A 27796-nucleotide genomic window follows, 5' to 3' on the forward strand; every position below is an offset into this window, starting at 1 on the left:
CACATAAAAATCCAGGTGTGGTGGCACACACTTGTAATCCCAGCACTTGGCTACTGGTTGGGGAAGTAAGAGGAACCCTCCTGGCTGTTGTACCCTGCCCCCTACCCTAAACTTCCCCAGCCCCTACTGGACTGCCCTTTCCCTAGCTGCCCTTCTCTATATAATCCAACCATTTTGGATTGTGTGCTAGCATGGCTCCAGTGTGTGAATACATACTTATACACACACACACACATACACACACACACACAAATTACCTCTCATACATTAGTTATGATAACCAGATGAACTGTTATGTTCCCAGTGGTGAATCTGGGTTAAAATATAATAAATACTTTTAATCTTCTGCAGAAGTCTGGAATAAATGCCTCATTGTGATGCTAAGCCCTAATATTATTATCCTCATGGTAAGGATTCATGAACCCTCATTTTATGGAACCTCATATTTCTAATTAATAATATCCTATAAACTAACCAAAATATATTTGTGATTATAATAAAATCTAAAACCGCTACTAGGTAGTTATGATTTAGTAGGATTAAGTATGATTTAGTCTAAAAGGAGCAGTTAAAGCTAGGATTCAGGTAGAATCCACAGATCACTGAAAAATGATTGATGGAGTATACAATCTTTAATAATAATAATAATAATAATAATAATAATAATAATAATAATAATAATAATAATGCAAAGTGAAGAAATGGCTTCATGGGCAAAGCACTTATAACAGGGTCATTAAAATCTGAGTTTATATCTCAGAGCCCACATAAAGCCTGCAGCTGTTGCATGCTTCTGTAATCTTAACACTCTTATAGAAATCTTAACTTGCAAGACATCTATCCTGGGGGGTACATAGTGAACTGAAAAGGGCCTTCTCTCGAATGATGGGAAGGTGGGGCTGACACCTGAGGCTGTTATTTGACCTTCACACACACACTGGGACATGAGAGTCTATGTCTGTACTCACACACAAATATCCATTCACACGTGTACATACACACAAAGGCTTATTTTTTTAATTAAGAATATGATTTGAAGATCAAAAATTTGTATGGCTAAGGGGCCACTAACATTTTGGATGTATAATTTTATCAACAGTGACAAGTCCCTGCAAAGTTACCAACCCCAAACACATAAACAGGACAAAGGAAGAGACTGAGAATTATCTTATTTTTAACTTTATTTTTATTGATGACACTATTACAAGATAGACCAACTACAGCCATATTAACAAACCAAAAGCCTGTGCACAGAAACAAGACAAAGAAAACAAATGGAGATGTTAACACAGTCTTTGGGTAATGACAATATGGGTGAGTTTCTCTTCTACATTTGCACATCTTCAAGGCTACTAGAATGGTCACGTACTGCATATATAAGCAATACGGGCAGCCTGCTAGAACACTATGACAAAGAACCCTCAAAGAAACTGAGAAAATACAGCTCACTGTAATTCCGCCACAACTGCCCTGCCATTCCACACCTTTCCACATTTCTTCCTGCTGTTGACACTACGCACTTGTCATGGAAAACCTCACAATCACACCAGTGGGGCACAGATCCAGGCGTTACCAGAAGTTTGTTGGAAATACAGTTTTTCTCGACTTCACTTCAGTTTCCCAGTTTTCTTTGAGTATGCCTTATATTTGTGATGCAGAGTACATACGTAAAGTTTGTTACCCAAACACTGAAGATTATTCAAGAAATCTTAAACAAAACATTTAACCATGAACCCCCCCCCCAAAAAAACACTATTTTTAATTGTTTCCCACATTTCTGTTTGTTTTAGGCATTATGCAAATCTATTTAACACTGTTTTAATCACAAATTTGTGCAATGACATGAAATGAAGGACACAGATGAAGATCTTAACAGTTGTTGGGTATGGGGAGTGTGGGCAAAGTTTTCTGTTCAATTTTACTTATTTTCCAATTTTCACTGGGTACATAGTATGCTTATGGTGGTGATATTACATACTAAACTTTATTATCAGGCGACTATTACAAGGAACATAGGGAAACTTCAAAGTATTTTACCGTAATTACACAGGAAATACTAGAACAGCTATCTTGAATACACATTTTGACACAGTTGTAATATATAAGTCTGTGCACAGCAACAAGAATAAACAAGGTATTAAAGAGTATATCTATCTTTGGATGGTGGGGACATGGGTTATCTTTCTCCACTTCTCTGTTATTTTCCAAGTGTTTCATAAAGAGTTCCAATTATGCTCACAATGGAAATATGATTCTTAACTTTTGAATAACACTACCATAAAGAACATTCTAGAAATTTAAGAAAATAATGCTTGACTATAAGCCTACAACAACACAATAGCTTTTGACTATAAGCGTACATTTTAAAACAGTTATAAGTGTAGTACAAATATGATTTTGTGTCCTGCTTTCTCCATCTCATACTTGGAGAATATCTACTTCACAACTCTCTGTGGTTATCACTATTGAACAACTGCATAAGAATCCAGGGCACTTTGATTAAATTACTCTTCCATAGTCTGGCACTTTAATTGTTCCTGATCTACTCACTTGGTTACAGTTAGAATGGACACTCAACTCAGACTTCTTGATGAGTCACTTTCTGAAAAGGGTCTAGTGGGGGTGACACTGTCTGTCACTGATACCGAGTCCCCACATTTACCCAGATGGCTATGACACTGACTTCCATTTCAAGGGAGCCTCACCAGTGAATCATTGCCCCTCTGTTTCTCTGGATGTCAGTTCCAACCTGGGGCTCTCTCTATGCAGCTGGTCTTCACCTACACGAAGCCATCCAAAAGGCCTTTCTTCCAACTCTCCAGGACACTTCTTTCTAATTTGTTTTTACCACCCTGACCTTCCAATCCCTGCTGCTGGTATCTTCTTTAGTCTGTCTGGTCTCCTTCCTAGATCTGCTGTCATCTTGGAACTCCCTTCTTTGGCTCACTCATTTCTATTTCTTGCCTTTAGGTCTCCAACCTCTGAAGACTTTGGCATTCACTGAGGCTCTGGCACACTCCCTCATGAGCCCCGGATCTACAGATCTAGAAGTCTGAGAGTCAGACCGCTTTCTCCAGCAGGTAAACTCTGTTCACGTTCTCAGATGATCTGTACTTATCTTGCGATCTTTCGGCTACAGATCCGCTTTATTTTTTTTAATTTTTTAAATTTTTAAATTTTTTTTTCCCCAGCCAACTGAAGGCCAAAAAATTGTCTTTCTATAGCCATGAGGGGAGGGGAAGTAAAGGAGCGCACGCAGTCCGTGTATCGGACGCAGAAAATCTCAAGCTGGGAAGTCAGTTTGTGACATCAGGTGACATGGAGACAGATGGCACACTAAATGGAAAGCTCAGAAATACTAAGGAGACTCCATGAGAAAGAACGATGGTAACAAAAAAACTTAAGGCTGCTGGGGAACCTGAGTCCATGTTAAGTAAGCTAGGATTAACTATAAAGAAAGCTTTGTGTGTGTGTGTGTATGTGTGTGTGTGTGTTTGCTTTTCTTAAAATGCGATAGACTTGGGGTTGACAGACACATAGAGAACAGGGGAATTAAGTCTGGAGACACAAAGATCTAAGGATTCTAGCTCCTGGGCACCCAGGGAGCACACTGACTTGTGGCAAGCACAATACAACACCACACAGGTGACTCAAGCGACGCTGCCACTTGTCACTTAAGGCAGGAAGCACACAGCAGCTAATGAAAGGTTGTCAGTTTGCTTCCTTATTTACAATGTAAGAGCCTCTCCTGTGGTTCCCAACCTTTCATTAGGCACTACTGTGATCTAGCGATGGTTGTCACCCACTCTTTAAAGGCAAAGACATTAAGATTTACAGGGAAAAGCTTCAGGTTTCATGAATTCACTATCAAACACACGATGAGTTGGTTAGAAAACAAAAACCCAAACCTTAAAGAACACCTCAAATGTAACATTTTTTTTTTTTGCAAGAAAACCACTGTAAGGTATATAAATGTAGGGATGGGTTGATTTGGGTCACAGAGACAAATCCATATATTGTAAAGGGTTACACAATCAGTCTCAAGGGGTCTGGGTGCACACCAAATGGCTGTAGAAGCTAAAATGCCTGTTTCCACACAGCCAGGATTCAAAGACACACGATCTTTCACACCCACACCTTCACAGGACTATCTAAGAGGTAGGGGACAGAACACTCCATTACTGGAAAGGATACTAATGGGGTTCAAATGATGCACAGAAAAGCTTCTGCATGGACAATACTTACAAATATATGCTAAATTGTTGCTCTCTTCCTCCTCAGGGAAAAAATCAGAGTACCAGGCTAGGTAGCTCTGTAGAGTAAACTGTAAATTCTATAGCACACTAAATCCAAATATATGTATCACTGATTTGCTCATTTATATACATGGCAGGAATCATTATGTATAGGGTATGAAAGGGGTATCATTTACAGTCGACTGGGGCAACCTCTGTGGTCTGGAATTGTCACTAGGTTTTCCCTCAATCTAGTTACTTAGATGAAATGGAAGATGTAGATGTTCACTCTAGCTTTCCCAAATATACACTGATGTTCCATAGGGAACAGCTAAAACTGAAAGAGTCCCTGCGTTCAATGTCTTTTCTTTTTTCAGTCTGTGATGAGAGTGAAAGTCTTTGATGTGAAGTCCGGTATGTATACAGGAAGGTGAATTTCTTATAGACATTATGGGTTGGTTTAGGCTCTCTTTGTGATTTATTAAGGGTCTGGTTCTGGGAAGAAGGTTTGGCTTTGCTCTTCTTTTCTTCAGCCTGGTTACTCAACCAGTGTGAGAATTCTGGTGTCTGGCAAGGGAGAGGCGGTCGTTGAAGAGTTGCCCGCACACATCACATTTGAAGTACTTGTCGTCTGCCTGCTCCGCACCACCTGCACTGGTGCTGGCCCGTTCAATGTAGCCAGAGCACTCTCCAGGAGCATTGGCCGGCTCGAAGATGATCACACTGGCGTGACTTTTCAGATGCTCGCCAAAGGCTGAGCTGGAAGCGAACGTTTCTGCGCATTCATGACAGTTGTAGTATGGTTCTTCAACCTCAATCTCTTGATCTTCTCCTTCCTCTTCTGGGTCTTCAATGTCTGCACCATCGGGCTCATCTGCATCTCCCTCTGGCTCTTCGACGTCTTCCTCAGGCTCGTCAGCTCTCTCTTCTGGGTCTTCGATCCCGGCTCCGTCTGGCTCGTCAGCATCACCGTTTGGCTGTTCAGCCTCTCCATTGGGCTGCTCAGCCTCGCCATCAGGCTCAGCAGCTTCTCCATCTGGCCCTTCAGCCTCTCCATTAGGCTCTGCAGCCTCCACCTCAGGCTCTGCAGCCTCCACCTCGGGCTCTGCAGCCTCCACTTCGGGCTCAGCAGCTTCTGCATTTGACCCCTGGATTCGCAGTACTTCTTGTGGGATGAGGACATTGGCTTCGACCTCTTGGGCAGTGGCAGCTACTATTTCTGACCCACCTTCTCGCTCAGGATGAAACACCATGCGCTCAGCGATGACAGTGTCGTCTAGGAAGGACTGGCCGCAATCTTTGCATTCGTACAGTGGGATGTGCTTCCTGAGGGGCTCGGTGAGAAAGGAGGCATGGGTGTAGGAGGGCCCATACTCATAGGGCTCATCCTTGTGAACTTTGGTGTGGTGGTCCCCGAGCTGTTTGGCAGTGAAGAAGCATTCCCCACAGATTGTGCACTCGAAAAGCTTCTCTTCTGTTTCACTCCCCTGATACTCAGTGAGGGCTAGGCCTTGAATGAAAATCTCATCTGAAAGCTCACTCTGTTCCATTATTTCATTATCTCTGTGCTGTCTCATGTGCTCATTTAGGGCAGAACTGTGAATGAAGCCTTGTCCACACTGACGGCATCGAATGGCTGACCCAGAAACGGCAGGATTCCTTTCAACAGTGCAATTTCTCCTTGGTCTCACGGGCAACAGAGCGATGAAAGCGTCATCACAGGCCTTTACGGAATACAGCTGGTCTTGTTCGTGAACTCTCTGGTGCTCGAAAAGTAACGAGCTGTGAATGAAAGACTCCCCACATTTTGGACATTCATATAGTTTCTCTCCAGAGCATTTTTTCTCAAATTCGCTGACGGAGTGGGCATGAACTTCAGAATGTGCATATTCACGACTGTCAACCAGAGCCTTTCTGCTATGGGTGTCCTGGTGGCTTGTGAGGTCATTGAGATCAGTAAAGCCCAGCCCACAGTCCTGGCATTCATAGATTGCATCACCAGCGTCATCTTTCTGATGCTCTTCAGAAACTGAGGCCTGAATGGTAGCATCTTCAACTTTCTCCTGGCCATGGGACTCTTCACCATGGGGCTCATCACCATGAGACTCTTCACTGTGGGGCTCTTCACTGCGCATCTCCTGATCAATGGGTTCCTTGTCATGGGGCTCATCACCGTGGGGCTCCTGGCCATGGGGCTCATCACCGTGGGGCTCCTGGCCATGGGGCTTATCATCATGGGGCTCCTGGCCATGGGGCTTATCATCATGGGGCTCCTGGCCATGGGGCTTATCATCATGGGGCTCTTCACTGCGCATCTCCTGATCAAGGGGTTCTTTGTCCTGGGGCTCATCACCATGGGGCTCCTTGCCACTGGGCTCCTTACCATATGGCTCTTTGTCATGAATTTTTTGACCATGAGTTTCTTTATCATGGGGCTCCTCGGCATTAAATGTCTCTTGGGCATAGATTTTCTGTACACTGAGGTTGTTGCTGGTAGTTGAGCGTTGTCCAAACGCTCTGAATTTACGCACTTGTTCTTGGATGAAACGTTCTTGGGCATAACTGGTCTGAGGGTCACTGGGCGCAAGGCTGCGGATGACAGAGCGCTCATAATGTCGGCTTCCAGAAGGTCTTTCTCTATCATGAATCTTCTGGTGCTCAATGAGCTCAGACCTACGAGCAAAGGCCTCCCCGCATTCCTGACACTCAAAGAACTTTGCCCTACGGTGACCTGCAAGCAACTCACCAAAAGGTAGGGAGTGGATAACAGAGGTCTCGTTGTTCCTGGGCTCAATGTACTTCTTTTTGGCACGAGCTTTCTGGTGTTCACGAACACTTGAGCTGGGAACTGAAAACGTGACATCCTGCTTAGAGTCATGGGACTCTCCAGAAAGACTTGGAGGCTCAGCACGGGATACATTTGGTGTGTGGTAGTTGCTGCTGCTACTTCCTTCATAAGCATCTTCTCTGGCAGGAATCTTCCTTCCCTTATTAATAATATCTGGGATATAAATGGAGGATTCTCCCCCCTCATCACATTGAATATGGTCATTTGCTCTATGACGTTTCAGAGGTCGAGGAGCTGGCAAGCTATGGATGATAGAGTCCTTGTATTCTTTTCCTTCATAGGTGTTGCCTCCAGAGTGTGCTCTGGGGTAGTAAATGCTGCTTGAGCTCTGGGTGCTAGACTCTGCCACTGGTCTTGGTTTACTGAACCCCAGTCCACCATGACTCTTCTGAGCTTCTGCGGAGCCCAAGCTATGAATAACAGACCTCTCATAGGATTTGCCCTGGGAGCCATTTTCCATGATGGGGAATTTCAGCTTGTCATTAGGGTTGACACTGATGGTGAACGGCTTGTCATCGTCTTTGTTTTCAGGTGGTCTTGTTATAGTATGACTCTTCTGAGATTCAACGAAGGGTTTCTCAAATCCTCTGCCCTCAAAGAAGTTCCTTCGGGAACGGTTTTTCTGATGCTCGCTGGAGTCTGAGTTTCCCATCAGTGCATCCCTGGCATTGTTAAAGTCGAACAGCTTCTCTCTGTAAGTTTTCTGGCGCCGTCGGAGAGACTGACTAGGGACAAAGGTCTCCTCGCACATCCTGCTCTTATTTTCAAATGGGTTTCCTCTAGTATGGATTTTCTGATGCTCCCTCAGGGATGAGAGATGAAGAAAGCTCTCCCCACACACTTTGCACTCATAGATTTTGTCTTTCCTGTACATCTTCCGAAACTCATTGAAGTTTGGACAGGTCAGAAAGGGTTCCCCAAGCTCACGCTCACGCTCCCGTTCACGTTCGCGCTCACGCTGCTCTCGTGCACGTGCACGTAGACGATCACGTTCGCGTTCACGCTCATTATCTCTGTCATCTGAGTTGCCTCTACCATGGATTTTCTGGTGCTCAATCAGGGCGGAACTGTGCAGAAAGGTCTCCTTGCACACCTTGCACTCATAGAACTTATCTTTGCCATACATCTTCTGCAGCTCACTAAAGGTCGGGCTAGGCATGATGGTCTCCTCATCCTCCTGATCTCTACATTCTGCAAGATATTCTCTAGCATGGATTTGGCGGTGCTCTGCCAGGGCAGCACTCCTACTGAAGGTTTCTCCACATTCCTTACACTCAAAGCGTTTCCCCCCACCCTGACCTTTTTGCACCTCATTGACAGCCACGCTATGAATAAAGGACTCTCCATATTCATAGAGGTTCTCCCTAGTGTGCATGATCTGGTGCTCAACAAACTCAGAGATGACACTGAACTGCCTCCCGCACTCATCACACACGTATGGGTTGGCCCCAAAATCGATTGACTGCGACTCAGAGAAGGAAGGGCTGTTCAGGTTGCCCATGCTCATAGCCTGTCTCATCTCAGCACCACACTCAAAAGGCTTCTTCCTCACACAGCTTTTATGCTCATGGCCCGAACCCCGCTCATCAGAATCAAAGTGGTAACGCCTCTTCCTTTCTAGAGCTCTGCTTCTGGAAGCCAGGTCTGCGTTGAACCGGAAGCCGCCCCTAAATGCGCTCCCTTCATAACCCCTCTCCTGGATCACTGACTCTCTTCTGCTGGAGGAACTGTCCTTCCAGTTATCATTAGGCCTGGGGAACCTTGGAGGAGGACGCTCGTTCAGCTCCCTTGCTCTTCCGGATTTGGGGTTGCGAGCCACATCCTTGATGAATTTTTCCATTATCACTCCATGAGAAGACTCGTCCTCACAGATCCCACGCCTGTGGGATGGCTTTTTGGCCTCAGGCATGGGTTTGAGACCTGGAAAGAAACCCCCATATGTAATTCCCTAGTCTCTAAGTTCGGGATAGCATTTTCCTTTGGTGTTTATGAATGTGAAATATGGATTTTTCTCCATGTGGGATCGGCTTGTCACTCACCTCGGCTGGTGCTTGGGTAGGCAGTTCTCTTGGACCTCGATGAGTGGCCTTGTGTCATGTGAGAGTGTCGGTCATCTTCGGCAAGCTGGACTCCTATAGTTATAAGAACAAAATGGCAGTTGCAATTTACATCGAAGACTGAGACTCATCACCATCAATTGATCTGTTACCCCACCCACAGTAAAATAAGAACTATCTCATATTCAAATCTTGGGATGTCTTTCATTTTCTTGATATGCATTTTCTAACCTGATATAATCTACATTTTGATTCCCTTAGTTTAATCACACCCCCAAAAAATGGTATAAAGACTCCTGTTCACTTCTTTGAGAGACTCCATTCTTTCTTGAGGGTCTCACTATGTAGGTGTCCCAGAATGGCCTCACCTGGTGATCCTCCTGTTTTAGCACAGAGCACTGGAGTTCCAGGCATGTGCCATTGTACTCCTACCCCTACTTGTCAATGATCTTTCTCAACTTACTGTCCAGCACCATGTATCCCTTGGCTTTATGAGTTTTCACAGCAACTGCCTACGACCACTTTAGGCTGTGTGCATCTGGAGGAGTCCACATGTGGAGCTGAGGTTGTATAGGAAAGCTCTATGACAAAGTCCATAACCCCAGTCTATACAATATATTCTTCAACCAAAGCCAGATGGATTTTCTTGAAAACTCAAACCTCATTTCCCCACAGAGGAGCAAGTTCACCAAAGGCCTTCTAAGTCCAAATAGACTAGCATGGATTCAAACAACTTGAAACAAACAAGGTAAGCAAAGGCTCCGCTGGAGGGATTGGAAGTGGCCCAGGGAAGTAGGTCTTTACCCAGCGAGAGCAGCTTTCTGTAGTTCTCCAGGTTGTCCTGAATTGGATTCTGAGGCTTCTTGTCCTCTTTGAGTTCCACAACATTCTGGTATGACTCGGCATCCTAAAACATCAAACACAGGCCCCTCAATGGAATCTATTCCCGTGGATGTTCAAAGAGAGAATAATGTTGGCGACATGGGAGCTACGTATATGAAGTTATATAGGAAGTGCTCACGGTATTTGGGGTTCTGAGCGATCCAAGGCAAGTGTTACTAGGGGCCTACATCGTACCTACCTTGTGCTACACTCTGAGGCAGATCCCAAAGACGCATGACACATATTCCTTGCCCTCATGCAGCTTATAATTTGGTTGGAGAGAAAAGACTCATGAAACAATTAGAGAACAATAAACAGTAAATTGGGATACAGATAATAAATGCTACATGGGTTTCTTGGAGGGACAGTTCAGGGTGGGCCTGAACAGTGAGCAAAGGTTTAATAGAAGGACTCTTGTGAGGCCTGAAGTGGTAGGTAAAATTACAGTTATGTGCGGAGGGGGGCTGGTGGGAAAGCCCATGCAGCATGCATGGTGCACTCGTGGGAGCAGAAAGAAAATGTGCTCTAGCAGACATCTTGTCAGACTGTAGTTTTAAGTTCCCCTCCTGTTTTTCTATTGCATAGCGTGTACAGTGCAGAGTTTCCAGTGTGTATGGTTTCCAAATAACTCAACACACCAGAAGCTCTCAACTACTGAAGAGCTACCTTTTATCTTAATAGATATTGCTCTCAAAAAGAAGTACAAAATCCCCTGTAATGCTCAGGACCTGAGTCTTCTCTGCAGAATCCTAAAGGTCATTTGATTGTTACCAGAAGGAGATACTAGAATTTCACTGTCTTGCTGAGCTGCAATGTCAGGGGGGAGGGCACTGAGGCCTGAAGGGATACTGGAGTATGGAGAGGGTGCTGTGGGAGTCTATAGGCTTTGGAGCTGGAGAGAACTGTAGGGTCAGAGGCAGACAACATCATTTTATAAGCTGTGAGACTTTAGATACAGAAATCTTTCAGAGCCTCGGATTCTTCATTGTAAAATGGTGAGAACTTGCAGTATTTCGACACAGTGGGTGAAGATTCTGTAGTGTGATTATTGTTTGAATATTAAGAAAAATTGGGCAGAGGAAGCATTAATGTTTTGATATTAAACTTATTATTGTTTTTACCTGGAAAGGGACTTGAATTTTAATAGGAACATGGGAAACAGAAAAACAAGCATCACAGTTGAAGAAGAAAACTTCATCTATGCAAATGCCCATGTCCAGTCATTAAGCAACAAACGAGAAGCAAGCAACAACAAAAATTAGGGCAAAGAAATGAAGCAAAACTTCAAAAATGAAAGCCTTTCTCAGTCAGTGCTGAAAATTAGGACAAAAAAACAAACAAACAAACAACAACAACAAAAACTCCAAGAAAATTCAGGAAGAGTTGCAACCTTCATAATACTACCACTCCAGGTTTTTAAGTGCATTCTTTTTGTGGGTTATCCTTCCTCTTTCTATATGGTAAATCCCTTGGAGGTCAGTGTTCTGTGCTACTCAGCTTTGTGGGGAGCCTTGGCATCTACTAACAATAAAAAACAGAGCCAGAGGGTACCCAGATGTCCCTAAGATAATACAGGAAACCAGAGCTCACAGTGTGGAGACTGGTATAGAGAGCAAAATACTTAAGACTTTGGCAGTGTAAGAGGCAAAGTGTCACCATCCCTGGGGTACACAGAGCCCGAGAGCAGTGGCAGATGGATTAGTTTTAATATTAATTTGTCTGTCTCTTTTGCATAAAGTCTGAACAACATTGCTTCTGTAAAACAAAATGGTGCATTTGTATAAAGATGAGTAAATTTAAGTAGCCTTAAAGCAGTTGCTGGCTCTATGTTTGCCGTCAACTATGGTACCTAAGTGTACATGAGTTGTAAACAAGTTTGAGTGGCAGGGGTGGCCTGAGAGTCATGCCAACATGGCACAGTTCATGTTTTCACACAGTGAGCTATGCACTGGAACCATTAGGGATTTGCATGTGATTAAAGAGATAGCAAGAGAACTTTCTGTTTTGCACAGCCTCAAAGTATAATTTGTACCATCCAGTGCCCCTGTTTCTCCTCTGAGTCAGTGGGATCAACAGCAGCTCGATGTTTGCATTAGGCAGACAAGGTCCTAGGTCAGCAACCCATGACACACTGTCAAGGAAGAGACTGTGAGCAACAAAACTAGGTGAAGTTCACATCACCAATCCAGCTCTGTGTGCCTCAGCCATCTCCCTGGCTCTTCCTTGGTTTGCTAGATGTCTGGCTTCCACGTAGAAAGCCTTTGCCTATGCTCACACTAAAGGCTGGGATCCCCTCCAACCTCAGGCCTGGACCATTCCTCCCCAACCCTCAGAGGTCAAATGCTGCCCTGAAGGCATTTTCTTTGATCCACATTGAGACTCCATGCTGTAATTTTTCCTAGTGTTCTGTTTCTTTGAGAATGTTCAGAACATTCATCAGACATACAGAGTGTTTATATGAATATTTACATGGGCCACTGACAAAAGCATCTCAGAGCAGGGATCCTGTCTGCCTTGGCCACAGCTATGTTTCCCAGGACTTAGATGCTTAATTGCAAAGGAAATGAAGGCCCTGCCTCTGGCTCCAACCTCTCTTCTAAGGTCTGTTAACTATAAGATTCTCCTCCTTCTCTTCCTCTCTCAAAAGACAGTGCAAATCCATTGTCCTCTCCCTTTTTAGCAACCACCCTAACACATATTGCCCCTTAACCAAATGACTACTGTGATTGCTACTGTAGTGTGCCTATCATGTGCCAGACAACATAACAGGAACTCACAACACACACAGGTGTGTCAATCTCACTGATTCCTCACAATGGCACTGGGAGACAATTGCCACACCCATTTTTACTGATGAGGAAACTGAGGTTCGGCTTGGTTGAGTTGCACAATCCCACACAGCACTAGATGGCAGAGCCAAGTTTTGTACCCCATTCTCATCAGCTCCAGAGCCTTTGTTCTCCCTGCCCAGTTGGCTTTCTAGACTCACAACTTTTCTGCTTCTGACTTCCTGGGAGCCAGTAAGAATGTCTAGAATGCCTCTGTCACTTACCCTAGCGAGTGACACACACACTGGGGCAAGCACTCCTTTGATTGTGTGGGTCAGTTTTAAAAACAGGCAATAGTGACCTTGGCCACTGGTTACCTGTGGGGATGGTCCCTGCCTTCTCTTTAGAGTGACTGAGGGCTCTCAGTCATAAGTGGGCACCTAGGGACAGATGAATACATCCTTAGGGGAAAGACAGGTATCTTTGTTGTGAAATGAAGGTACGTTTTCTGGAAAGAGAGGAAACCTGGGCATACCTGGGATCGAGACTCATAATCCATGGAACGTCTGTCATCATCTCTGTCCAGTCCAAAATGTGGTCTTGACATCACAGGAAGAGAAAGATCCCGTTGAGGCAGCCCTAGGAAGGAAGAAAGGTATCAGGGGGCTTCAAGACCTAGTGCAACAGAGCAGGGTTCAGAAATCCTCTGCCAACCTCAGAAGCTACCTGGGAAATGAGTGTGGAAAAAAATGTCTGTTTTCTCTGCTTTCTATAGATATAGAAGGGCCCTGCAATATCCCAGGATCCATGCCTCATCCTTCCTTCCTAATCTTAGAGTCAGAGTCATGCCACAAGTTGTGTGGGTCCAGATATGGTGTCTGTATTCATATTCTCAACAATGACTCTCTTTGATGCCCTCATCCAAGACCAGAGATAAAGCCCAGAAGACTTAAAGTCAATTGTAGGTGTCTGTTGTGATATAGAAACACCTTGATTAATCTACCCTCCTCAGGTACCAAAGGTACCATAAACTAATGGTAAATGTGACAGACTTGAAAATCTTTTCCTAATTACAATTTTAGGGTGCCCTGCTGATAAATACAGTATCTCCCAAGTCCAGGAGGAACAAGAGAGGTTATGGTGGCACGAATACCAAAAATGCATTGAGATGGTCCTTACGAGGAGTTTAATTCTCTTTTCGTCAGTAAAAAAAACTTAAGCAGGGCACTTTGGTGTAGTTTTCCCACACTTGCATGAAACCATGATGGGTAACATGTATTTGTTTTTCATGATCATGCCTCTGTAGTATTTTCACTTTTGTTGCAGCCAAAGTATGTTTTATGTAAAACTAGATAGATAGATATAGATGTATATCTATAGATATATATGCTTAGGAAAAATGTTGTGTAAACAACAACATTGGCTGAAATACACTTGTGGCAGGAAACAGCTCTGCTGAGGGGAAGTTCAGATGCTAGAGCCTGGGACTAAACATTTTAGCAACAGGTATATGGCCCAAATTGAGCATTAGGGCCTCCCAAGGCCCCTATGCACACAGCCTCTGCTCTGAGCTACAGGCCAGCAGACAACTTACTGCTTCTGGGATTCCTGGTGTATGGCCAGCGGTCTCGAGGCTCCACATCTCTGCTTCTGCCCCTGCGCTCCAGGTCTCGCTCACCTAGGCAGGTCAGGTTTTTGAGTGGTCAGATGTGCTTTGACATATCTCTGTTTCCTTTGTGTGTGCACACATGCCTCCCTTGATGAGATGGATCCAAAAGGAAGGTTCTAGACTCCAAGGCTCAGTAGCTATCTTGCAAGCTCCTCCCAAGTAGGGCTTGCTTCACGGAAAAGGACCCAAACTAAGTCTGTAAGCTAGCTCCACTTCAGACCTCCCAATTGTTTTCTCAGCTGCTAAGTTCTCAAGTCTAAATTCAGGAAAGGGACCATAGATCTTCTATGTCTAGCACAGGCCAGCTGAGTTTAAATTGCACAGCATTCTATTGTAAAGAGAAAGGAGAACACATGTCTAACCTACAAACAATTCTGCTAGTAGTAGATTCTGCCTGAAGTAGATAATAAATAGTACAAATATTTTATTGTTTAAAAACCCTCAAATGCCATTCCATTGTAGGTGCCTGCTTTGATATACAAATGTCTCAGTTAATCTCCTCTACTTGGGACTCTGTGTGACTCTGAACACTCTGGGGCTATTGTCTCGGTGGACGCTTTGGTGCCTCTGTACCTCTTTATAATGTGGCATTGCTGGGATGTGATACTCACTGCCAAAAGCATGAGATGGTCGAGGGGGTGGGGTTTCTCTCCCACTTCGGCTCATGTCGTCGTCACTGTTCATGTCACTGTTGGTGTCGTCTGAGAAGACACCAGACAGGGACTTAGTGTTTTGGTGTAGCCAGCCTATGTTCTCACATACAGCCAACCTCTCCCTAGCAGTTTCAATGGCCAGGTCTTTCATGCTTCATCTCAGCCCTCTTTAGTGGCTTCAATCTACTCCCGCTACTTAAAGACTGCATAGGGAATATGGCTGTAACCATCTCTTCTCCACCCCACACAAAAGCGGCCAACAGGCCACTTCCTGAGGTACCATACCATGATGGTAATGGAAGTGCTCTCCTTAATGGACTTCCTACCATAGGATGTCCACTTGACTTCTGCTGGCTCAGTGGTAGTTCTTAGCTGGGGTTAGTTTGTTTTCCAGGAGTCATTTGGCCACTTGAATAAGGGGACATTAGGAGGTGAAATCTAGTGGAAGGTCATGGACGTGCCTAGGTTGGCCCTATTTCCTTGCCCCACAAGAGAGAATAACCAGTCCAGACATTGGCAGTCCCAAGACATAACCCTAGCAAGTACTGTCTAAGCCAACTAACATCACCCTCTGCAGTGCCTCACCTTCGTGATGGTACATCTTGAAACTCTCCAACGGAGTGGTGAGTTTTTCACAGTTGTCTGTTTTGCTCACACCCAAGGGCTTGAGCGTTTCAGGGATGATCAACTGATCTCCCCTTGCTGGGAAGGCCTGCCTGCAACCAATCAAGGCAGAATTTTTAGACTCTGAGCAGGGTTTTCTGAGGCACAACAAATTCCACATATGTTAAGTTTCAAAATGTCTGATGAAAGAATTCAGACCAGCTGGGTCTTCCCCCAGGATGGCATCTAGTCATGCCGCTTTCTAGTTCACACAGAATGTCTCTGGTTTGGTGGTAGACAAGTGATTTGGAGACAGCACTTCTCAAATTAAAAGGTCTTGTTTGGAGGAACTGAACACACAAGTCAACAGAAAGACTGTGGCAGCCTGTAATAGCACTCATAGACCTGGATATTAGAAGGAGCTATGTACACATAACAGAAGTTGAAGAATGGTCTGCCTAGTGCTTTGGAATAAGAACTGCCCCAGAACTACATTTAAGGAGTGAGTTCTCATGCTAACTGGTTGGGTAACAGTGGGTAGTTACTCTACTCCCTTGGACTCTGTCATCTGTGAAATGGGTACAGTACCTACAGTCCTTTTAGGCCTTATCTTGAATAAGCTAAGATTCCTAAGAAGTTTGACTTGCCAATGCAAAGCACAGGCAACATGCTCAAGGCCCCAGCCAAGACTAAGACTGGATATTAGTGTTCCTCGTTAGCCAAAATGTTAAAGGGGATAACATCAGAGATGCACCTGACCCTGCCAGTTCTACCCTTAATGTACTTACTGTAGCACAATATACAACCTGCAAATAAATGGCTATCCAAACAGAAATGTTACTGGTGCTCAAGTATGAGCACTGTAATGACAAATTATTATGGTTTCTCTTTGTTAACATCTTTAGGACTGTGAGGTGGTACCACATCCCCATTGACTGTGTGCGTTCTTAACTTAAAGGCAGTAAACCCAGCCTCTCATTTATACTAGCACATTTCAAGTGCCAAGAAGGTACAAGTAGTTGGTGGCTCCCAGCTAGACAGTGATGGAGAATTCTGTTTTCTGTCAGCTCACCTAAGTGTACAGAGAGGCCAAGACGTTTACTCCATAGTACATAACCTTCTAAGGGGTATCAGTCCCAAAACTTGGCCCTTTTGGAGTTGAAGTTAATATCATTTCCTCAGGTACCATCCAAGATATTTTCAAATATATATCATGATTATTCTTAACTAATTTAGCTTATTTGTTTATATCCCAGCAGTAAATTGATAACCCAAGTAAAGGAGAGCTTTGCATTCTCTATATTTAGTCCCTAATCTCTTGCTATCTGACACAAAGCCAGATAGTGACATACAAGTGGCATATTGAATTTAGTATATGAAAAGCCACTTATGTGGCTATGTGAGAATGTTATCAGTACTGCTGATGAGAACAACATAGCTCATCATAAGAAGCATGCTAACTGTGGTGCCAAAACTGACATTGCTTTTCATAGGAAATTAAAGACTCTGGTAAACACATATGATCTTTGTTGAATATGTTCTAGATTCTTTGACCAGGCAAATAGGCTAGCATTTGATAAACAAGAGCAAGGATGAACAAAAGACTTGCGTTTATGTCTATGTGTGTGTTTGCTGTGTATATTCTTGGTAATAGACAAGATATAGTCTATTCAACAGTGAATTATTATGAAGCCTTCAGAGAACAAGGCAACTCTAAGTAACTGGATATAAAATGGTCTCTAATACACTGAAATGTTGAGAGACTTCAATGCCTAATTGCATCTAATGAAATGCTAAGCCTGAGAAGGGACTCTATTCCAGACTATCTCAGAAAGGCCACCAATACAAATGTCTGGGTTTGTGGGTCCCAGATGTAACTACAGGGAGGGAGGGGGGGGAGTTGATAAGATTAAAAAAAAAATCAATGTATACTTGTATGAAATTTTCAAAAAAATAAATAAAAGATATTCTTCTTTTAAAAAGGTACCAGATCAGAGATACACCTGAGTTGATTGTATACAACATAATTCTGAAGTACCCATATGTATACCCTACTAGAGTTTCCCAGGGGAACGGTTAATTTGTCTTTCTCGTTGTTGTATTTTTATAGCAAATCTCTCCTACTCAAAAATGCAAACAATATTTAATAAGCACAGCCTAGCAAAATCTTAAAGATTATCCATGTCCATGAAGGATACTCATTCAAAGATGCTGCCTTTTTTCAGGTAAACTTTATACACAATGAATTAAAGGGAAGACTGGGAGCCTATATGCATCATCCCATGTTTCAAAGAGCTTACAAACTCCCACTGCCTTTATTCTTTTTTAAAGTCCTAGCAATAACTAAGACTAGGAGATTTTTTCATACAATGAACATCTACCTCACATAGATATAAGCGAATAGAACATTAGATACCACAACGCTCCTCCAGAAGTAGGGAGGAAAATATTTTCCTCTACCTCAAACACCATCCCACATTATCTTGGAGGCCCTGACTCATGCAACTAAAGGAAAAGAAAGATCTAAATGCTGTATTATTTTGGATATAGTATGATATATTACATTGTATTATTTTGAACTAAAAAAAAAAAAAAACCTTACCTGTAAATATAGCAATAGAAAAATCCTATTAACAGCAAAAATAAATGTTTCCAAAGATATGCTTTACAAGGGACCTACAAATCTAAACAAATATTTAAAAATGTATATAGAGGCACAAAACATATCCTAAATAAATTAAGGCATGTATAAAACACACATTCACCCATTCACCTCTCTCTCTCTCTCTCTCTCTCTCTCTCTCTCTCTCTCTGACTGTCTTGCATGTCCATGTGTGTGGAAAGATGGGGGATTATTTGCTTGTAATGTTATCCTGATGTTTGAAAACATGTTCTGTCTAACACAAGGAACATGAAGAAGTCCAGATATGCACTTATGTGGCAGTACAGTCACATATGGGAGCTTAATTTACTGTTACAGGAAGAATTTTTAAATAAAAAAAAACTGATTATTTAAATGCAAATTTTTCCTTAGGACTAAATAAAAGGTTAATTGCAACAAAAGAGACAAGACTAGACAGTCATCACTTTATAGTGTTGGATCTGCTACGCAAGCACTTGTTTTCAACCTTTTTACCTTAGCAAAAACCAATGCTAAGTCAAATCTCCTTGACGAAATTATATATTTCAATTATACCTTCCCAAAGGGCAAGCCACTAAAATCCAGTGACAAACATACTGTGACCTAACTAAGTCAGTGCACCCAGAAGAGAACCTGCTTCCTGAGTTCATTAATAACCAAAAGTGAGAAGAGTCTTCTAATGTGGGTAACCTAATCAGCGAGTCACATTCTCTTGAAACGTCATAACCTTACTTCCTAATTAAAGATGAAATATGTTCAAGTACTACAAAATACTATAGAAACTGCAAGCCACACCTGCTGCTCAAATTTACCATTATTACTAAAGCTCTTTGTTTTACTTTTTATTTATTTTAAAATTTTATATTATTACATATGCATGTGTGTATGTGTAGTATGTGCATACATGTTCATGCATGTGTGTACAGAGGCCCAAGGTTGACTTTGTATGTCTTCCTCTATTATTTTCCACTTTACTGTTTGAGACGCCATTTTGTTTTGGCAAGGCTCTATAGCCACTGAGCCCTAAGGACCCACCCTCCCCAGTATCTCACTGCTATGGTTACATATAGGCTACCACACCCAGTTTTTACATGGGTGCTGGGGATCTGAACACATAACCTCTAACTTGCCAGCAAGCTATGTCTCAACCCCCACTAAACCTTTTAAAACCTAGACATGTGTTGTTCTTACTAAAAATATGGGTACATAAAAACAAAACAACCCCCCCAAAACAAACAAACAAACAAACATCATTGCTGCTGCCCAGGAAACAAAGTCATAGATGAGGAGTTCAAGTTTGAACTGTCTGATAAATGATCTGATTTCACATGAACACGACAAGTGTGTGGTTACTTCCTTGTATGGGAATATATATAAACTAGGCTGCAAGAAAATGTTCAAATACTTTCACGGTGATGGCTTATGAAAAGGAGAAACTAAAACCAAACCAAATCAAAACAAAACAAAAAAACAACCAACCAAAACCCAGATTGGTAAAAAAAGAAACTTTTTCTAACTTCTATTTAGGATGTTATTTTAAATTCATAGTTAATCTTTGAGTCTGGTTATTTAGGTATGTGACTTTAAAAAAAATTGCAACTTTTTTTATAATAAAGTTCAAAATAAAAAAATTTAAAAATTAGAGATAAATCTAGTGTTGCTGTTGTTTTTCCCTACATTGTTTATTCTGGCTTGTGAGCCCTCCCATAGCTCTGCTGGGGTCCCCAGGACAAGGTCTCCTTCCTCAGTGACTTTTCAACCTCCCAAAGCCTGCCTGTGACACCCTGCTGGTATTTGCATTTGCTTGCCCAGTGTGTGCTCAAGGATGCTGGCTACCAGGCACTGGGTCCCTCACCAGACTCTTACTTCATACTCTCTACAGATCAAAACTGAACTCTGGCCCCATGGAAAACCTATTTCTTTTATTTATTGACTCTCCCATACCCCTGCCTTACACACTTCCCTCTGCTCTTTCTTCATGCAGGAACGTAGCATGAGTTGGATATTGGCCAAGAACACCTGGGCGGCTCACATGACTCTGAGCTAGAACAAAGGGATGCTAAAGAGAGGAGTCAAATAATGTGGGCTTATAATGAACCTACCCTTCCCATCCTGGGCAGAGAGGGATTCTCAAAGGTATATGGCTATCTTCTGAAGAGTCTGTTCATAGACATGGAGACAGGGAGTAGCCTTTTGTAAGGAGAGTAGGTTTCACTTATAAGTCAGAACATAGGAGACCATAGGCCAGCGGCACTGTATATTAGAGGATGGTATGGCCACTGTGGTCTTCGTGGCAAAGTTGATGCCAATCTTTGAATATTTTATAATACTTTACTTCTATCTCACTTCAAAATGAGAAGAAGAGAGTGGACAGGTAAGTTAGCATAATATATAATAAGAACAGAGATCATTAGGTATCTTTTACCCCAAATGGGTGTGGATGGGATATTTTCCCCCTCAGAATAGCCATGGATGAGCATTCTGATGAGCAGGAACACACATTAGGGGCTAAAATGACTGGGACTGCATGTGATGAGAGAGATCATGTGACCTCCTGGTCTTTGGTCTCAGGCTCCCACATCCCCACCAGAGGAGAGATAAACTCCACCCCATCTCCTTCTACCCCATTTCCACTTACTTACTTTGTGCCCTCATCATGGCACACCTATGTTAAGCCCGCTAACTCATTCTACCTACCTCCTTTAAAGGGGGCTGGAATTGAGAACTTTAAAGTCAGGAACCGAGGAGGTTACTCTTGTCATCTCTCAGGTGTGCAGTCTCTCCTCTCTTCTTGTTTGTTCCAGTCTCCTGCCTCTTTCTGCAGACCGGCATTCTCTACTTCAGTGTGTTCATGGAGTCCAGTGTTGTCCCAGTCCCACGCCTAACCTCACCTCCAAGTTTAAGTGCCCTAACACTGACAGGGTCATCAGTCTGTGTCCCTTACACAAAATCTGACTCTGAAAAGAACCTACTGCAGCCTGATTTCTCTTAGTAGTGGGTCTCAAACTCACATATGCTGAAGGGTCAGCTGGGATACTTATAACAAAGGTATATGCCTTTATAGTGGGACAACTTAAAAAGTGGATGCTTCTCTAGGACATAGATATTTTAACTGGGACTCTTGTCTTACCTCCCTAAGTTTAAGTGTGTAACCTGGTCCACTCAAGAACAACAAAGGAATATATATGGGACAGTGGGATCTTTTTTTGTGGGGGGTGGGGGTGAGGGTGGTAATCTTACATGGGAATGTGAGCAAGGAATGAATGACCTGTAACCTTAACACTCAGGTAAAGGCCTTTACACTCTGGTCTAGTAATACTTTCAGGTCATCTTTATAACATCCTGGGCTTCTTCTACTCAGTATAAACTTAGCACTTACCACACTGCAGCCAAATCTCTTTATTGTTGTCCATTCTTGAGGGATTTCCCCAAAAGTTCAGAAAGAGAGGAAATAATAGCTAAGAGTTCAGTTTCATGATCAGCACTAAGACACGGCTACTTTAAAGACACAAAATGCCTTCCAGACCAGCATGACATATTTTATCTTATCTGAATGACCAGCTGATCTTATTTATATTAGGGGATAGAGGCACAGGAGTTTAAGCCACAATGCATGGCTAATCTAATCATCTACAGGCAAAAGATCTCTAATCAGACTTAGCCTGGATGGAGATGGTGGCGAGCAGGGGCAATGAATAAGGAGTCTGGTCTTCTAATTGCCATAGCAATGACATCACTATAACCAGGTGTTAGCACTAGGCTATCTTGAAGGTCAGTGCTATCAAGGTTCTTCTACACCTTTTGGTTCTGATTTTATACTCACCCATCAACCTCCTCATTATGCTTTCATTTCCCATGTAGGTTTGCCTACAGGGAGAAGAATTTGCTGATCACATACTTTCTAGTATTTGGGTCCCTGCTATAGTCCTCTCCCATTGTAAATTTTTTCTGAACCAGATTTGAGGGAACAGCAGTGCTTTGCTTCGGTTCCCACATCAGTATAGATGCAAGTGAAGTCCCTGAGCTTTGTAAAATGTGGGTCTACACACACGAATCCTTCAGAAAAAGGGGATCTCTAGGTCTTTGTAGGCTTGAACACCAGACTGGATCACTGGGGCCTTCATATGGGCCAGGAGAATACCAACCCAGCTCCAGGGGCCCACTCTGCCATGTCAGCCCCTCCCCAGGCAGCATTCCCCCACAAGCATAGGCAGCTAGTTTGCTAAGCACATTTCCTTACGTTCCAGGTAACAGGAGTTCTCATTCAGTAGGGATTATACCACTCACTTCTGAAGTGCCAGAGTCTGGCATGAGTCTGTCCCAAATAGGCTGAGTATCAACACTTGCGGATGGATTGAACAAATGGACAACATTTGGATATTCTGCTCACTTCTCCTCATCATGTGATTCATCATGTCTGGTCTGAATCAGTCAGCAAACTAGTAAAAGAGGGAGCAAGTTCTGTGAGGTCTCCCTCCTTGGCAATACTCCAACATGCCCCCTTCATGTCTTCCAGTGCTGGGGCTCTAAGCCAAACCACCTCTCACCCAAACTTAAGGTGGTCTCCCCACACCAGGTGTGCCTACCCTGCCCTCTGCACCTTGAAGCCAGATGATTTCTACAAATGTGCACGTGATCTTCATGTCATTTTTGTGATGCAAACGTCTCAGTGGCTTCCCATGTACTTCCGGTTAAGCCCAAATACTTACCATTGATTTTAAGGCCTATCATGATGAAGCCCTCAAACTTACCTTTTCTGTCCTCAGTCAGTTGTAATCCATCTCTTCTCTTGTTCTAGGCATCCTGGGTTTTCAGCTTCACTCTCCGCATCCCTCAGGAACATCTTTGAGCCCTCTGACCAATTTATTCTCCCCATGAAACATACCATTTATAATCCTTCAGAGCTCAGCTTTAAGATTCCCAAGTACCTCAGGGAGGCGTCTCTCCCAGATTAAGTTAGTTTCTCCATGCAAATGTGTACTTTCAAGGAAATAAACCATACAATCGTATTTTATACATTTTAATTCTCCCATAATACTCCATGAAAATACTTCTTTTCTCAGTTGAGATGGTATCCCTGGTATGTGGTACAAAGCATATACTAGGTTGTTGCAGGTAAATAGAGTTTCTCCTGCTTCTTAGTTGCCCAACAAAAGGCAAACAGGAAGCCTGAAGGAGCACCTGAGTGTCAGGGGAAAAATAGGAGACTGGAAATGATGGAATAAGACTAAGGGGACAAATCCTAGCAAATTCATTACCCACCAGACAGGTATGTATATTCTCAGAAAGTACAAATGGTGTTCTTGTAGTTGTGTAACATATATGTGCATCACGAAAATGTCAGTGTGAGGAAGAGAAGAGGAAACTTCAAAGATGGGTGTGGTACTCTGAGGTGTATCACTCACCTGGACCAGCCACCTAGCTGTTGGAGGACCTAGTCTTCCTCTTGCCAGTTGTCTCCAAAAAGGATAGAAGATCAAGAAGGTAGGGCTATGGAGAAGAAAGAAAACATGAAGCACCCAATTTATTTCACAATTACAGTGTTCTTTGGGTGGGAAGCAACCACTTTTTTCCCCCTACAAAGGCAGACATCAAATGTGTCCAGGATACCACCCAGAAAATGCCCTCGGTAATCAATTATTCCCAAGACACATGATGTACCCTGGACTCTAATTATATGAAGAGCACTGAAGACCTTCCTGGGGTCTCTTGGTAACTTCAGGGGATTCTGGATTAAGTAATGAACCCAAGAACCCAACTGGTTATTAATTAACCATATGACATCACCTATCCTATAAGTGCAAGGAAACATATTGCAGGTGAAAACTAGAGGGAAACAAATGACCAGGGAGAGACTTAAAATACTCTGATAGTCAAAGTAGCCTTCTAGTGGCTTTAACAATCTTCTGGGTGTTGCCAGTGATTCACATAACCACACCCCTTTCCCAGGATTCTGAGCTGGGCAATTGGGTGAGTCCCTTCTGGTGCCCCCGTATGAAAATATTGGCTCCAGTCACCTATGTGTGGATGTAAGATGGAGGCACTGTAGCCCCTGACATCTGCCAGTACCTAAGATAAAACACCTAAGGTCCCACTACCAAGATGAAACAGGGCTCTGTAACTGTCACTAATAAAAAGCCAGCCTCTTCTTCAGACCTGCTGCCTGCAGGTGACACATCCACAGTGAAAAATTCAGACACCCCCTTGTGGCCAACAAAGATGGCGCCAATGAAGGTGGAGGACCAGTTCAATCAGGAATCGAATCCTGAAGCGAGGTCCTGTTGTCATTCAAGATGACACCTGCACAGATAATACCAGATGCCCCCTTGTGGCCAACAAAGATGGCGCCAGAGGGAGGAGGGTACTGCAGTCAGTACCAGAGAGCCCCTCCTTCGGGCCGCCTCCTGCAGCAAGCCCACTTGTCATTCAAAATGACACTGGCGGAATGAATACCAGACGCCCCCTTGTGACCAACAAAGATAGCGACAGGGCCGGCGGACTTCTGTGGCCCAGTCACTCAGAAAGAGCTCCTCCCTCGGCCCTGCCCCTGCAGCCAACCCAGCTGTCATTCAAGATTGCTCATGCGCCATAAATGACAGAGACATAAAAAATAATGCCATGGTGAACAGGGCTGTATCGTCCCTTGGACCAGAGATTCTTTCCTTCCCTCTTGCCTGCCTCTAGTGGCCACTCCAGCTATTACTCAAGGTGACAGCAGTGCAAAAAAACACTAGACAACAACCCCCAACCATGACAAGTAAAGATGGCGCCCAGGTGGGCAGGGTTCTGTAGTCCAGATCAGAGCTCCGCCCTCTGGCCCTCCTTCTGCAGCAAAACAAGCTGTCATTCAAGATGGCTACTGCACCAGAAACGTCAGCAAAGATGGCGTCAGGTGGGCAGAGCTCCCTGCTCATTCTGAATGAGAGAGACCACACCCCTTTGGCTAGCTTCTTTCAGCCGGCCAGTCCTGCAGTCATTCAAGATGACACCCTTACTTCAGACACCGCCTCCCCATGGCCAACAGTGGTGACGCTAAGGATAGACAGGGGTGAGTTGTACCATCAGTCAGGATAATAACCCCTTCCTAGGGCTTGCCCCTTGCAAGACAGCTTAGCACTCAGGACCATAAATCCTCTCTCTAGCCTGCCTCTTGCAGCCAGCCAGTCCAGCTGTCAATCAAAATGGCACCTTCAGTGATCACTTCAGACACACCATGTATGGCAAACAGATGACGCCAAGGTGGGTGGAACTGGTTTCCAATCAATCATGACAAGAAAGCTCCTCCCTCAGATCCCACCCCCAGCCAGCCTGTCATTCAAGATGGCGTCTGCACCATAAAGGTTAGCGCGGCCAGCTATTGCTGGCAAAGATGGCGCCAAATTGGGCGGGGCTCTGTGAGCACTCAAGACCAGAGAGCCCCTCCTCCTGACCCGCCTCTTGCCGCAAACACATCCAGCTGTCACTCAAGATGACACCCGCTGAGAACTTCACAGGCCCATAAAGCTGTGTGGCCACGTCAATCAAGGCCTGAGCCCCACCCTCAGGCCCACCCCCTGAAGCCGGATGGGCTGTCATTCAAGATTGTGCCTCACTATATCAGCAGCCACTCTTCATAGCCCCGCCCTGCCACTCCCTTCTTCACCATCAGCCAGCAAAGATGGCGTCAGGGTAGGTGGGGCTTTGTGGTGACTCAGGATTATAAAGCCCCTCCTTATAGCCCGCCTCTATGCAGCATGCCCGTCCAGCTGTCATTCAAGATACCTGCAGAGCATCGAAGCCCCGCCCTTGGCCAGGAAAGATGGCGCCAGGATGGGCGGAGCTATGAGGCCTTGTCATTCAGAATAATAACCCCTCCCTAAAGCCCACCTCCTGCAGCCATCTGGGCTGTCACTCATGATGGCACCTATTACAGTTTCTGTCTGTGGCGCGGGTATAACCAGCAAAGGTGAACAAGGTCCTGTTGTCTGTCAGTCACTCAGGACGATAGCCTCTCCCTCCAGACAACCGGGCGACACTTTTTAACTCTTCATAAACCCCACAGTGCTCCTCATAAATGGAGCCAGATACAGTCCAGGGTCAAAAGACCCGTCACTTGATGTCAATTTGAGGCTCTGCAACCAAAATCTAGCCACAGAAAAATGGATTGTTTGAGCCTGCCGTTCCATCCTTTAAATGGAAGGCCGCGAGATGGCAGCATTCGTGCGGCAAACTAAGACTGAGTGAGGGTCTAGGCCACTCGGCCAGTCAGATAAGCCGACAACTGGGGTGCATCTTTACTGCCAACTAGCAAAGGAAGAGCCAGAGGAGCTAGCACCCCATAGACTCAAGCCACTTCGGCCTTTTAGTCTCTTTATCTGATGCTAAAGCGGCGCCTGCGCGGCAAATCCGCGGTCATTTCAAGATGGCGCCAAGCGGGCTGGGCCTGCTGAGTCCGCCATGGCCCCGCCCCCACCATAGGCAGCCAATCAGGATAAGCCTGTGCAGCAAACCTGTCTCCACCCTCCAAGATGGCGCCAACTGGGTGGAGCCGAAAAGTATCTCACAGCTTCTGCTTTAGTCCCGCCCCTAAGCTGCCCTCAGCCCCGCCCACCGCCACTGCGGCAAAACAAGACCCGCCCCCAAGAACAGTGCCGCGCTTAGCGGTAGATGGCTAGATTGCGAAGACCCTGCCAGCCAGACGACCTGGCGATCGGGTTAACCGCATAGCCCTTAGACTTTGCTGAGCAAAGAAAATGAAACCACAGAAGAGGTTGCTCAGAGACGGCACTCTGATGTCCACTGTGGTGGTCTTGTAACAGGACTTCTGCATCATCTGCGTGGCTGGCCACGCAGATGAGACAGGGAGCCTGGATTCTCCCGGGATTCTGGGTGGTTCACACCTAAAGCCCTAAGACCCTAAGATCGCGGGACCCTGAGGCTCCGAGGCCTGGACCTATAGAATACCTCTTTAAATCCCTGTCACCTAAATGGCATCCCTGCGGCAACACGGCCGCTCCGTGGTGATTCCCCCTTCCCGAAGGCGCAGTCTGCAGCCTTGTCAGTTACCCTTGGGAGCCGTGATATGGTCTGCCGCCCCTGGCCCGCGGCAACGCACCCCAAACACCATCTGAACTCTGCAGACGGTATCTAAGAGGGTGCATGCTGCAGAGCAGCCAGGTGGCCGGCTGACTCACCTCCCGGAGCACAGCACTCTACGCACACACCCCGACCAGGGTCGGCAGTCTAGTGCACCCACACTGAACCGGGCGCCCGGCGGCGCCACCAGCCCAGGGTGGACATCTCTCCGCTTCTCCTCCGATGCTCGTCCTCCCGCGACTCCTGACTCCCCAGCGTCTGCAGCAAGGGCTGCGGGACACCTCCTTGTCAGGGTCCTCTGCAGAGGCGGAGCTTCCTCTCTAACCAATCCAAGACCCCATTCCCCGCTTTGGGCCCTCACCACG

At 44.7% G+C, this 27796-nt stretch overlaps 1 protein-coding gene and 1 non-coding gene across 9 annotated transcripts; one reads left to right on the plus strand and one right to left on the minus strand.

Moving 5' to 3' along the window:
• Positions 1-1163: 1163 nt before the first annotated feature.
• Peg3 (paternally expressed 3) lies at positions 1164-27734 on the minus strand. Of its 8 annotated transcripts, none has more exons than XM_030242211.1 (12): positions 27530-27734; positions 23762-23846; positions 22644-22795; positions 22180-22223; positions 21054-21770; positions 15698-15828; positions 15071-15160; positions 14385-14468; positions 13326-13429; positions 9945-10047; positions 9123-9215; positions 1164-9003 (listed from the first exon to the last, which is right to left on the minus strand). In XM_030242211.1, exons 6-12 carry the CDS (start codon positions 15711-15713, stop codon positions 4778-4780), a joined length of 4716 nt encoding a protein of 1571 aa, XP_030098071.1. In that variant the 5' UTR covers positions 15714-15828; positions 21054-21770; positions 22180-22223; positions 22644-22795; positions 23762-23846; positions 27530-27734; the 3' UTR covers positions 1164-4777. The 8 variants fall into 8 exon arrangements, with proteins under 8 accessions (XP_030098071.1, XP_030098073.1, XP_017177519.1 ...); XM_030242213.1 differs by adding an exon at positions 10222-10284 and having other exon boundaries at positions 21054-22223; XM_017322030.2 differs by lacking the exons at positions 21054-21770; positions 22180-22223 and having other exon boundaries at positions 1164-6508; positions 6539-9003.
• Peg3os (Peg3 opposite strand) lies at positions 4032-4896 on the plus strand. The gene has a single exon (NR_023846.1).
• Positions 27735-27796: the final 62 nt, after the last annotated feature.

Source organism: Mus musculus, chromosome 7, assembly GCF_000001635.26.
Source record: "Mus musculus strain C57BL/6J chromosome 7, GRCm38.p6 C57BL/6J".
Taxonomy (NCBI): Eukaryota; Metazoa; Chordata; class Mammalia; order Rodentia; family Muridae; genus Mus; species Mus musculus.